The sequence below is a fragment of the Vipera ursinii genome (genome assembly GCF_947247035.1).
Source record: "Vipera ursinii genome assembly, chromosome: 1".
NCBI lineage: Eukaryota > Metazoa > Chordata > Lepidosauria > Squamata > Viperidae > Vipera > Vipera ursinii.
In genome coordinates this window covers 288,459,925-288,473,705 of record NC_139512.1, presented here as the reverse complement: position 1 = coordinate 288,473,705, position 13,781 = coordinate 288,459,925, and the positions used below count along the sequence as shown (strand labels likewise).

General features: G+C 43.4%; 1 protein-coding gene across 12 annotated transcripts in view; it reads left to right on the top strand.

Moving 5' to 3' along the window:
* RGS7 (regulator of G protein signaling 7) overlaps nt 1-13,781 on the top strand; it is a gene marked incomplete at both ends in the record, with an annotated part of 185,598 nt that overhangs the window by 154,649 nt on the left and 17,168 nt on the right. For 9 of the 12 annotated variants that reach the window (XM_083349939.1, XM_083349933.1, XM_083349936.1 and 6 more), the window contains 5 exons: nt 925-999; nt 6,159-6,257; nt 8,057-8,118; nt 8,344-8,454; nt 9,141-9,266. In XM_083349939.1, the coding sequence (XP_083206065.1) occupies nt 925-999; nt 6,159-6,257; nt 8,057-8,118; nt 8,344-8,454; nt 9,141-9,266 (473 nt within the window). The remainder of the gene's footprint in view (nt 1-924; nt 1,000-6,158; nt 6,258-8,056; nt 8,119-8,343; nt 8,455-9,140; nt 9,267-13,781) is intronic. The other 3 variants (XM_083349941.1, XM_083349938.1, XM_083349940.1) reach the window with 2 other exon arrangements.

The window sequence follows — 13,781 nt, the reverse complement described above, 5'->3', positions numbered from 1 at the left end:
TCTATGATATAAGCAGTAATTGATATAGGAATGTTATTTATATTTGGATATTTGTGTACATACTGACAGGTGCACAAACACACATGCACACAACATGCCATCAGGAAGGGTAATTTTATATAGATAATTATATAAGATGTTTACTGCAATGGCCAAGTCTGATCATATTGCCTGCTTGCTAGGCTACATGTACGGGGATCGTGGGAAGTGAAATCTAATGACACCTAGAAAATTTCTGTGAAGACAGCTTGAGTTTTTGAGACCATTCACTAGCTGAAACCATTCTAACAAATTACAGAAGCAAACAGAATATCTTAATTTGTTTGTGGGTTAAGAACTGGTCACAATCAACATGTATATACAAGTAGTTCTCAACTTATGTCCACAACTGAGACCAGAATTTTGGTTGTTCAGCAAGGCACTTGTTAAGTGAATCACACCCAATTTTACTACCTTTTTTGCCCTGGTTGTTAAGTGAATCACTTGCAGTTAATAACATATGTTGTTAAGCAGACCTGGCTTCTGCCATTGTCTTTGTTTGTCAGAAGCTGTCTGGGAAGATCACAAAGGACAGTCAAATGACTATGGGACAATGCAGTTGTCACAAATCCATGCCAATTGTGAAGCACCCAAATTTTGATCACATGAACATATGGAGATACTGTAATGGTTGTAAGTGCACATACTGTTTATAAGTCACTTTTTCCAGTGCCATTTTGAATGGTCATTAAATTAATAGTTGTAAGTCAAGGACCACCTGTAGTTTTAATGATAGTTATGGAGCATTAAAACCCTTTGTTCAATAGTGCCTGTTGTAATTGTGTATACATTTTAGAATAACACAGAGGATAAATGCTGGATTTGAATTTTTAAAATTCAAATGCTAATGTAAAGCAATCACATTTATCTACATTATATTTTTAGCCTGGATGTGTAAATACGACTGAAGTTGATATTAAAAAGTCTTCAAGAATGAGAAATCCTCACAAAACAAGGAAGGTATGTCCTTATCTTTAGTAATTATTTACATATAAGCATATTTTGCTTTCCCTTATAATGAAGAAATCCATTATAATAGTTCTGGGTATGTATACCTTGATAGAAAATTCTTTTAAAAATGGAAACAGGTTTGGATTTATTTTAGTAACAAATATTTTTTTTTCTAATGGAATGAATGCTTAGATTTTTTTTATGTTTAGAAAAAATATTCTCCAGACCTTTGCCAGTTCTTCTAGCAAACTCAACCCTTTTGCAAATAACGTTCACTGCAGTGGATGGTCACAGTAGGAGCCATCCCATCCACTTCTGTGACAGCAAATGCAACTTTGGTGCATGACCTTTCAATAAATGGTTTCTGCACTTGTGACTCAACTCTCACCTCTATCCTGTTCATCAAGAACAAATCTAGTTAACGATGGATGACGCCATCATGAACATCTACTGTAACACTGGGAATTGCAAGTCCTGATATGGCTAGTAACTGCTTGGCCAGATACAGCATGGATATTTCTAGTCATGGTATTCATGAAATTTTTCTGGCAATAGTAATTATACAAATATAGCAGGTGTGAGTTCCAACAATATGGCTACATAACTGCAGCAGAGGAACTGGTCCTTAATTTAGTCTTTGAAGGACAACTAATCATCCTTTTTAAGCTAAATTAGATTCCCAGTCCTGACTACAAAACTATCCAACTTGAGAATAAAAAAAGTGGTGACATTTTCAAATATTAGAATTTGTTAGTAGATTAGAATTTCAGTGTATGGTACAGTTTTGAATGAAATAAGATGGCAATCCAAAATGCAATGTGGTTCAGTTAAAATATTAGTGTTTAAGCCAATAATCAGCTTTGTTACAGTAGGTTATAATGACATTTTGGCTGCTGTGTTTGTAAAAGAGTTGTGCCAAGAATTAGTCACATCTCAAATGTTTGGCATACCCTGAAAATGTGTACAAATAATAGGCCATCACAGCACTTGTAACTTTTAAAAAAAATTAGCCCACAAACACAACAGCTGTTTCTGGATCTCTAGATAAATAGAATTACCCCCACACACTAACCAGCAACTGTTTCCTTCTGATGTAAGTAATGTACAAAGCACAGAGAAGGAGTAAGAAACAGTAAGCCAGATAGCTTTAAGATATGAAATAGGGAAAAGAGGTCCCCTTAAATCTATTAATACCAATACCATTCAATATACCTTTCTAAACCTGCAAACTATACTTCTTTCCCTTACATTCATTCATTACTTTATACCAGGGGTCTTCAAACATGGCCCTTTTATGACTTGTGGACCTCAAGCCCCAGAATTCTTCAGCCAGCATGGCTGGCTGAGGAATTCTGGGAGTTGAAGTCCATGAGTCATAAAAGGGCTACGTTTGAAGACCCCTGCTTTATACATTGCTCTTTGTTCTTTGAACGTCCACTCTCTTTCTGTCTCAAGCCTTCATCCAACTCTTCATCCTCTTTCTCAGTCTTCCACTTTATTCAATCCATTCACCCTATCTTTAAACATTTGTTTACTTTACTATCCTCATTCACTCTGTTTATATGATCAAACCACCTCAATGTACTTCTTGATTTCTGATCATTCACATTTTTGTTCAACTGGAATTCATTTAGCTCTCCTTAATTCTTCATCCGTCTCTTGTTCTTTTTACACATCCACCCCATTCAACTTACTTTTGTCAATCAATCAAATCTTTATTCAGAGACCAGCAAATAAACCACTAGAGTGGTCTTCCGTTTTGCCACCCCCCGCCATGGGGGTACGGAGCCAATTAGATGGTACCGCCCCAGACGCTTAATGGATCCTGATAGATTCCAAGCGGCGCTGGGGTCCCCACCTGCCTCCATTGCTCACAACTCGGCGGATGCCTTAGTGGAAGCCTGGGAAAGGGCAGCCATTGAGGCACTTGACCGGGTTGTACCCTTGCAGCCCCTGACCCGGTGCAGATCCCAGCGAGCTCCATGGTTCTCCGCGGAGCTCCGGGAGATGAAGCGTCGGAAACGGGGCCTAGAGAGCTGTTGGAGGTCTAGCCGATCCGAACCCGACCGGTTGCGGTTAAGAACCTATATTACAGGGGTGTCAAACTCAATTTCATTGAGGGCCGCATCAGCATTGCGGTTGCCCTCAAGGGGCCAGGTGGGCGTGGCATACTGGGTGGGTGTGGCCTACTGGGTGGGCGTGGCTAGAGTGTGTATGGCCTACAGGGTGGGCATGGCCAGCTCTACATCGTTCGCATCAAGGGTGCCTATGGGGGCCTGGGAAGGAGTGGGACAGATCTGAGGGTCTCTGGCAGGAGAAGGGTCTCTGGGCCAGGGCCAAGGCAGTGGGGGCCGTTCCCTCACTCTTTCCAGGATGGCTTTGTGGGCCACATGGAACCACTTCGCGGGCCGGATCCGGCCCTCGGGCCTTGTGTTTGACATGTCTGCTATATTAGGTCTTATCTCACAGCGATGAGGGTGGCGAGGTGTAATTACTTCTCCACCCTCATCGCGTCCACAGATAATCGCCCGGCCGCCCTGTTTAGGGTGACTCGCTCACTTCTTAATCAGGAGGTGAGAGAGGATCCCTTGCAGGGTCGTGCCGAGGAATTTAGTCAACATCTGTCGGATAAAATCGCTCGGATTCGGACCGGTTTGGACTCCAGCTGGGCAGAATCTGGCGATCAGGACACGGGCGGTCTTGTCAATGTTACCTGGGAAGAGTTTGATTCTGTGACCCCTGATGAAGTGGACAGGATTATGGGGAGGCTGAGCTCCACCACATGTTTGTTGGACCCGTGCCCTTCCTGGCTGGTTTATGCAGCTAGGGAGAGGACACGAGGCTGGCTCCAGGCGGTTATATCTGCTTCTTTGAGTGAGGGTTATTTCCCCACCGTCTTGAAGGAGGCGGTGGTGAGACCTCTCCTCAAGAAGCCTGCCTTGGACCCAGCTGTATTGAACAACTTTCGTCCAGTCTCCAACCTTCGCTTTCTTGCGAAGGTTGTTGAGAGTGTGGTGGAGCATCAGCTCCCTCTGGTCCTGGATGAAGCGGATTATTTGGACCCCTACCAATCGGGTTTCAGGCCCGGGTACAGCACGGAGACGGCATTGGTCGCTCTGGTGAATGATCTCTGGAGGGCTCGGGATAGGGGATATTCCTCTGTCCTAGTCCTATTAGACCTCTCGGTGGCTTTCGATACCATCGACCATGGTATCTTGCTGCGGCGCCTCAGGGGATTGGGAGTGGGAGGCACAGTTCTTCAGTGGTTCTCCTCCTATCTCCTGGGACGCTCGCAGTCGGTGTTGGCAGGGGGGCAGAGATCGGCCCCTAGGTCTCTCGTTTGTGGAGTTCCTCAGGGGTCGGTTCTCTCACCTCTCCTGTTCAACATCTACATGAAACCGCTGGGTGAGATCATTCGTGGTTTTGGAGTTGGGTATCATCAATATGCCGATGATACCCAACTTTTCTTTTCGACCCCAAACCACCCCAGTGATGCCCTCGCCGTGATGTCCCGTTGCCTGGAGGCGGTTCGGGTCTGGATGGGGAGGAACAGACTTCAACTCAACCCTGACAAGACTGAGTGGCTGTACATTCCGGCATCCCGGGACATTCAAAATGTTCAATCTCTTTCTATGGGGGGTGAGCTCTTACCCCCCGTGGATAGGACTCGCAACTTGGGAGTCCTCCTAGATTCACGGCTTACTTTGGAAGATCATATAGTGGCCGTGACTAGGGGGGCTTTCGCCCAGGTTCGCCTGGTGCGCCAGTTGCGGCCCTATCTGGACCGGGATGCCCTGTGTACGGTCACTCATGCGCTCGTGACCTCTCGCCTTGACTACTGTAATGCTCTCTACATGGGGCTTCCCTTGAAGACCACTCGGAGGCTCCAACTGGTACAGAATGCGGCCGCGAGAGTTGTCTTGGGAGTTTCCCGGTACTCCCATGTTACACCTTTGCTCCGCGAGCTGCATTGGCTACCAGTTGTCTTCCGGGTGAGGTTCAAGGTCTTGGTCATGATCTTTAAGTCCTTACATGGCATGGGTCCGGGTTACCTGCTGCCGGCGTCAACTTCCCTCCGCCCAGTACGTGCCCACAGAGAGGGCCTCCTCAGGGTGCCTCCGGTCAGGGAATGCCGACTGGTGGCCCCCAGGGGGAGGGCGTTCTCTGTGGGCGCTCCGGCATTATGGAACCAACTGCCGGTGGAACTCCAGATGGCGTCAGACCTCCGAACCTTCCGTTGCGGCCTGAAGACCCACTTATTTGAATTAGCTGGTCTGGCCTGATGGGGGATTATGGGTTTTTAAATTGGTGTTTTTAGTAATGTATTATTGTTTTTTAACTGGGCACTGGTTTAATTTCTTTTTAACTTTTGTATCGTTATTTATATATGCCCTTTGAACCGCCCTGAGTCCCTAGGGAGAAGGGCGGTATAGAAATCAAATAAAACTAAACTAAACTAAACTAGAGTGTTCACTTTTTCACTTTCACCATTCTACCAATAATTAATATTAATATAATTCTCACATACATTTGTAGCTCCCTGTGATATACTTGTTTTGCCGATAAAGGAGAATGTTTGCAGCTCAGGGTTGAAAAGAGGGGTTCTTGGTGCTCTCTGAGCTTGGTTGTTTTCTTGCAGATGTTTCATTACCCAAACTAGATAACATCATGAGTGGAAGTGCCATTGGCCACACTTTCACCAGTTGCTTCAGCAGGAGTTGAGAATACAAGAAGGCCTCAAGTCATGAACCACCTTCTTCAGAGGAAGCACAACCCTATTCAGAGTAATGCAGGGCCGATGTTTCTGAATTATCTAGTTCTTTACTGATGAAGATCAACTCTGTCCAGGGTTTGTTTTGCCTCATCACAGCCTTCTGATATGGAAGTTCAGGACTTCTACACTAGTACTGATTTGGTCCAAGGTAGCAATGTACACCTGAATTTCATTCACATATTGATAAGACCTCACCCCAGTATGACATATGACTTCTTTCAAGTGATTTCATGTAGATGTTGAGCAATATAGAGAAGAGCGCTGAACCTTCTGGAACTCCTTGTAGTAGTAACCGTTGACTTAAATGCTTTTCCTCATGACCACGGTTGGAACTGCCTAGGCATAGCAAAACTCTGTTGTTGTATTAACATCTCTCTTTTGCTTTTATGTGTAGTCTGTTTATGGATTACAGAATGATATTCGAAGTCATAGTCCTACACACCCACCAGTGCCAGAAACAAAACCTCCCACAGAAGAGCAATTGTGTCAAGAGGTCTGTGAGACTATATTTATTTGATTTAGTCATCCATGTAACAAAAATAAATGCTGAACATACCGCATTCTGAAAAATCAAACTAGCTTGCTTATAAAATGTGTTATGTATTACTTTAAATGAATGCCTGGAATATTTTGAAAATGTCAGAACTGAAGGAAATGCTCCATTCTGTCAGAATACATAGCAGTTCAGATCCATACTGGCTAATCCCAGTGGGCTCCCAGGATCTCAGTCTGATATTGGTATGTGCAGAGGAGTCTTGGCAGAGAGAGAAAAGCAATGTCCATCTGGGAATAGCATTGTTTTCAGGGTTTGATTCACAACACGCTTAAATATAGTGCAAGATGCTACATTTTTACCACCATCACCAGTTGCTTCCATTTCTTATTAAAATTCATTTTTCTAAAAAACATTAAAGGTTATAATTTTGATCTATTATATTCTCTAGATTTCAGTGAATTTCAGTGGATGATAGAAATAGCTGTGTGTGTGTGTTTGTGTGTGTGTGCTTGTATGTATGCTTTATACACAAACACAACTCTCTTCTATCTATCTATCATCTATCTATCTATCTATCTATCTATCTATCTATCTATCTATCTATCTATCTATCTATCTATCTATCTATCTTCTATCATCTATCATCTGTCTAGCTATCTAGCTATCTATTGCATTTCAAGAATAAATCCCTGGGAAATAATGCTATTCTCTAATACAGGGGTGTCAAACTACCAGCCTGCAGTCACGATACATCACGGCATGTCACATGAAGTGGCAAGTTTGACACCTGTGCTCTAATAGATACCAATAGTACTTAGACTTATATACCGCTCCATTGTGCTTTACAGCAATCTGACTGGTTTTTAATGTTAGCATATTGCCCCCAACAATCTAGGTCCTCATTTTACCGACCTCAAGAATGGAAGGCTGAGTCAACCTTGAGCCCCGTCAGGATCGAACTCCAGGCTGTGGGCAGAGTTAGCCTGCAATACTGCAATTTGACCATTGTGTCACCAGGGCTCTTTAGATAGATACTTCTATTTCCAATCTGTGCTTCCCTCACTTAATTCTGCTTCTCTCATACTTGGCATAGTGGTCCTAACTCCAAGGTATGTGACTGGAGAGGACTGAGGATGAGGTGAAACTACTACTTCTGCCAGCCATGAGAATTCTATCTGCCCCAATTATTCTCATGGAAAATCTTTATGAACCGTGCATGTTTTATTGCAAACCCAATATTTCAACAGTTTTCCATGAGGTGCAATGTAATGTGGACTGTTGATCTTATTTTAGGGTATGACATACTTGAACTTCTGAGTGATTTTTATGCTCAGACTTGCTTTGAATCCTGATTTTAATAAATATTATGGAACACATCTGTATGTGTGACTATAGGGGTAGGGAAAGGGGGGGGGTCTGGTTAGATTGATGACAATCTAATTACCCCAAACTAAATACATTTGTATCCTAAATATAAAATAATTATCCAAAATTATCCATTTGTATCCTTTTTGTTTTATTGGGAGTTTTAAGGATCTGGATCTGCAAAAATCCACATCCTTTTAGATATAATGGCAAAAGTCCTTTCAATGTTACTGACTGTGACTGTACTGTTATGAAATCTTTACCTGAGCTGGACTGTGCCTTCTCTTGAATTTATAAACAGCTCAGTGCGTAAGGGCTCATGGCTTAGCATGAGTTCATACAAAATGCTCCATTTTTCTTAGGCCAGATTTGTCTCTGTTTACTCAAACCTTAGACTTGGTTTATCAGTTGTTTGTTTTTGCCTTTCATAGATAAAATATGGGCAAATGCAGCTAGACAGACATCGGTTAAAAATGTCAAAAGTTGCAGAAAGGTATGTATATTACCGCGAATTTGGTTAAAGTCAAAAGCTGCCATTTTCTGTATTCATGAAAAATGGCGAGGGGAAGGAAGGCAATTATTAAATGATTGATTCCAACATAACAGGGGAAAAAAATGTATTTAGCACCAAAGGACCTTTCTTTCTAAAAATAGGTTCTTAACACTGTACTATGTAATAAAGGCATTGTAAAAATGTTAGCGGATTCTGTTTTTCCAGTCTATTAGCTTATACTGAGCAGTATGTGGAATACGACCCTTTTCTGATGCCACCTGATCCTTCTAATCCTTGGCTGTCAGATGATACTACTTTCTGGGAAACAGAAGCAAGGTATGTTGGGGGTGAATTTGGTCTTTTCCCCCCCAAATAAATAACAGATATTCAGGAGCATCAGGTTTTTTTTTAAAAAAAATCACATAGCAAGAAAGACGGAGAAATAATATTTTTTCCCACAATGTTCCCCGGGTAAAGGTTTTCCTTAGTCAAAGACAATCAAGGATTATAGCAGGGACTGAGGTTTTATGTTTCTAAATTCTCTTTTGTGCATGTTATCCAGCAATGCTCTCTCATTAGGATTACTTGCTAGTGTAAAGCAAGGGAGAAAAAACACACACACAGATGTGGTGGAGGAATTGCACCATGCTGAAAATAGTACAGTTTCCATATAACTACCCGTGTGAATGTGCTAACGACAGAGCCTAATGATAGTGGAACCAAATACACTAATGGGATTATTTTTCTTGGCCGAAATGCTGAACTGAACTGATGCTATTTAGGAGATTAACATTTTTCGAACTTTAGCATGAAAAAAAGCCTTAGATATCTTCCTGTACCATAGCTGTAGTGCAGCACACATTTACCGCAGTTAAACTAATATGCAGTTCAAGTAGCCTCATATGTGATTAGGTTACTTTACATGGCCTGCACCATCTTCTCCCACTAGCAAGGCAGGTACATGGCCAATTGAGTTACTTCAACAAGTCTGAGGGATTGTTTGTTTGCTTGTTTCCTTTCAGCAAAGAGCCAAATCAGCAAAGAGTAAAGCGATGGGGCTTTGGAATGGATGAAGCTCTGAAAGACCCAGTAGGAAGAGAACAGTTCCTCAAATATCTGGAGTCTGAATTTAGTTCAGAGAATTTAAGGTTAGCCTTTTTCTCCACTCGTTGATATCTGGGCTGTCTAAGGAGACATCTTATACCTGGAATGAATCTGTTATTTCTCCTCAGTGTGCTCAGCAGGCCTCACCTTCCCCCACCTGCTGTTACTCTTGAGGCAACAGCAGGAGTCCAATTGCACATCTGGTCTAGCTTATACAATCCCTTCTGGGAAGACATCGGTGAGGTTTCCACTTCTCTGTTCCCAGTTAGGGGAGTATAACCAGTAAGCAATCTGTCAGAGGGGAATTGCTCAGCCTTCCTGAGAAGAAGGATTATTTTGCCAGTGATCATTATCATCATGTTAATTGTATTAATCTCTGCTGCATTATTATTGTTTTTTTTCTGATGCTTAGAACAGGAGAAATAAAAGAAGAGCAGATTTTCATGTATTTAAGGTCAACGTTGCTACCTGCTTTGTAAAGCCAACTTTCTTTCTATTCCCCGTTTAAAAGGAATTTACTAATTCTAGAGAAAAATTAAGTATAGGGTGATCTGGCTGAAATAGCATTTCCCTAGGAATGTCTATGAGGGACGTGGTGGCTCAGTGGGTTAGGACGCTGAGCTTGTCGATCAGAAGGTCGGCAGTTTGGCGGGTCGAATCCCGAGTGCCGCGTAACAGAGTGAGCGCCTGTTACTCGTCCCAGCTTCTGCCAACCTAGCAGTTTAAAAGCACGTAAAAATGCAAGTAGAAAAATAGGGACCGCTATGGTGGGAAGGTAACAGCGTTCCATGCACCTTTGGTGTCTACTCATGCCGGCCACATGACCACGGAGATGTCCTCGGACAAGATGTCCTCTTCGGCTTTGAAACAGAGATGAGCACCGGCCCCTAGAGTTGGAAACGACTAGCACCCATGTGCGGGGGAATGTTTACCTTTACCTTTAGGAATCTTGATCATCCATTTGGCAACTCATCTATTACAAAGCTTCATGAATGAGAAGCTTCTTGGATGAGAAGTGAAATGTTTTCAAGGAAAAAATCAAGACATTTCCCTAGGAAGATAACAGCCAAAGGGTGAGGCTATTGAACATATACTTTGTCTTGCTGATTAATCCTGGACAGGAGAGAAACATTTAATGTAGTAGAAGGAGCTGTAGCTGAATTAAAATATCAACCCTGTGGATATGCATGTTTGGGTGCTTCCTTGTTTTTTTTTTCTTTCTAAAGATGTTAGCAATAGAAGGGCAATTTCTTAAGGATGTAGATAAAAGTTTTATTGCACTAATAAATAAACAATACAGATACATTATTTTAATATAATGTTACAAAATCTTTTGAGCTTTCAGGGATTCACACGAGTAGTAAAAATTATGAGATGAATTTTCAGCTTAAGGAAACAGAAATTTGTAGAAATACAGATGATTTGTTTGTAGAATGGAGTCATAAAAGATTTGAAATTTGCTGATCCACATTGATAATTGTATGGATACCACACCAGATGCACATAGACTGCAACACATTCTTAGAGACTTTTCATACTATGCCAGACAAATGGCTGTCCAATCTTTTCTTGACTACTTCCACCCTCATCAGGAGCCAAACAGTTTCACTTTTTAATGGCTCTCCCAGTCAGGAAATTCTTCCTTATTTCAAATCTTCACTGAAAAGCTTCCACTTGTTGCTTCTCGTCATATTCGCAGTTGCTATGCAAAATAAATCCACACCCTTTTCCTTGTGATAGTCCTTCATATATTGGACAATGGCTACATGTCTCTCCATAACCTTCTCTTCTTTAGGGTAAATACACCAAGTTCCTTCAACTGATGTTGTTTGTAGGATTGAGCCTCCAAATCTCACTATTTTTGTCAGTCTTCTCTGCACTCTGCATCGATGCCATATATTTATAGACACAGAATAAAGATCAAGCCCAACAAAATTTAGCCAAAAATCAAAGAGGAACACTGATTAGTTCTTTTCTGTTTTACTTTCGTTCCTATAATATATCTTATGGCTTGGGTTCTTTTTTCCTTTATCTTTTGATAGTGCTTCTTGCCATGTCATGTATTTCTCAAAGTAAATTTATCTTCCTCTGCCCTTTTGTCCTTAGGTTATTCCCTATTTTCCACTTGTTCCTTGTCCTCTAGGCATGACAGCTCTTTATCCAAATCCAAAGCAGCATATTTATTGAAAAATAAGAAGGTGCGTGACTCAGTTGCCATTTTTGTCTGCAGCAACAATTCCTCTATTTGAGTTCTTTGGAGCATCTGTTATTCCTCTGAGACTCAGACTTCTTCTGATGCTTCTTTGACTTGTTCCTACTCTTGGTCTCAGCTTTGTCGTTGTGTTTCATTATTATTTGCATTGTCCATTTTCGTTCCAATATGCGATTAACTCCAATATAAATCATAGGAGATAGAACATAGAACATAAAATAATATAATGAGGGGGGAGGACCTTGGAGGTCTTCTAGACCAACCCCTCTGCTCAAGCAGGAGACCCTATACCATTTCAGATAAATGGTTGTCCAGTCTCTTGTTGAGAGCCTCCAGTGATGGAGCACTCACAACTTCTGAAGGCAAACTGATCCATTGGTTGATTGCTCTCACTGTTAGGAAAATTTCTCCTTAGCTCTAGATTGCTTCTTTCTTTGTTTAATTTCCATCCATTGTTTCTCAACTTGCCTTTTGGTGCTAGGCAAAATAGTTTGACATCTTTGTAGGAGCCCCTCCAATATTGGAACACTGCTATCAGTCCTTCTTTTCATTAAACTTGTCGTACCCATTTCCCGTAACTGTCCTTTATTTAATTTAATTTAATTTAATAACATTTATATACCGCCCTTCTCCCTGAGGACTCAGGGCGGTTCACAGGGCAGAATAAAATAGTGAATACAAACATTAAAAAAGATTAAACAAATTGCCCTAATTAAAACAGTATAAATACAACACTAAAAACCCCCAGAAAAGTTAAAAAAACAAAAATAAAATAACCCCAACACTCCCCCTCAGGCTAGGCCGGCTTGTACAAACAGAAATGTCTTAAGATCGCGACGAAAGGAGCGAAGATCGGGCGCCATCCGGAGCTCAACCGGTAGCTGATTCCACAGCTCCGGAGCGCCCACAGAGAAGGATCTCCCCCTGGGGGCCACCAATCGACATTCTCTGATCGGTGGCACCCTGAGGAGGCCCTCTCTGTGGGAACGCACAGGGCGCAGGGAGCTTGATGCCGGCAGCAGATGTTCCCTGAGGTACTCCGGCCCCATGCCATGGAGTGCTTTAAATACCGTTACCAGTACCTTGAATCTCACCCGGAAGACAACTGGCAACCAATGCAGCTCACGGAGCAGAGGCGTAACGTGGGAGTATCGGGAGACTCCCAACACCACTCTCGCGGCTGCATTCTGTACCAGTTGGAGCTTCCGAGTAGTCCTCAAGGGCAGCCCCATGTAGAGAGCGTTGCAGTAGTCCAGACGAGAGGACACGAGCGCATGAGTGACCGTGCATAAATCGTCCCGGCTAAGATAGGGCCGCAACTGACGCACCAGGCGAACCTGTGCGAAGGCCCCCCTAGTCACGGCTCCTATATGGTCTTCCAAAGTGAGCCGTGAATCTAGGAGGACCCCCAAGTTGCGAGCCCTATCTACGGGGGGTAATAGTTCACCCCCCATAACTAGAGGTGGAATGTCCGAATAAACCCGGGACGAAGGTATGCAAAGCCACTCAGTCTTGTCGGGGTTGAGCTGGAGTCTGTTCCTCCCCATCCAGACCCGAACCGCCTCCAGGCAACGGGACATCACGTTGAGGGCATCACTGGGGTGGTTTGGGGTCGAAAAGAAAAGTTGGGTATCATCAGCGTACTGATGGTACCCAACTCCAAAGCCACGAATGATCTCACCCAGCGGCTTCATGTAGATGTTGAACAGGAGAGGCGAGAGGACCGACCCCTGAGGAACTCCACAAATGAGAGACCTCGCGGTCGACCTCTGCCCCCCTGCCAACACCGACTGCGAACGTCCCAAGAGATAGGAGGAGAACCACTGTAAAACTGTGCCTCCCACTCCCAATCCCCTGAGACGCCGCAGCAAGATACCATGGTCGATGGTATCGAAAGCCGCCGAGAGGTCTAATAGGACTAGGACAGAGGAATGCCCCCTGTCCCGAGCCCTCCAGAGATCATTCACCAGCGCGACCAATGCCGTCTCCGTGCTGTACCCGGGCCTGAAACCCGATTGGTACGGGTCTAGATAATCCGCTTCATCCAGGACCAAAGGGAGCTGATGCGCCACCACACTCTCAACAACCTTCGCAAGAAAGCGAAGGTTGGAGACAGGACGAAAGTTGTTCAATACAGCCGGGTCCAGGGCAGGCTTCTTGAGGAGAGGCCTCACCACCGCCTCCTTCAAGACGGCGGGGAAGATACCCTCACTCAAAGAGGCCGATATAACTGCCTGGAACCAGCTGCGTGTCCTCTCCCGGGCTGCATAAACCAGCCAGGAAGGGCACGGGTCCAGTAAACATGTGGTGGTGCTCAGCCTCCCCATGATCCTGTCCACTTCCTCCG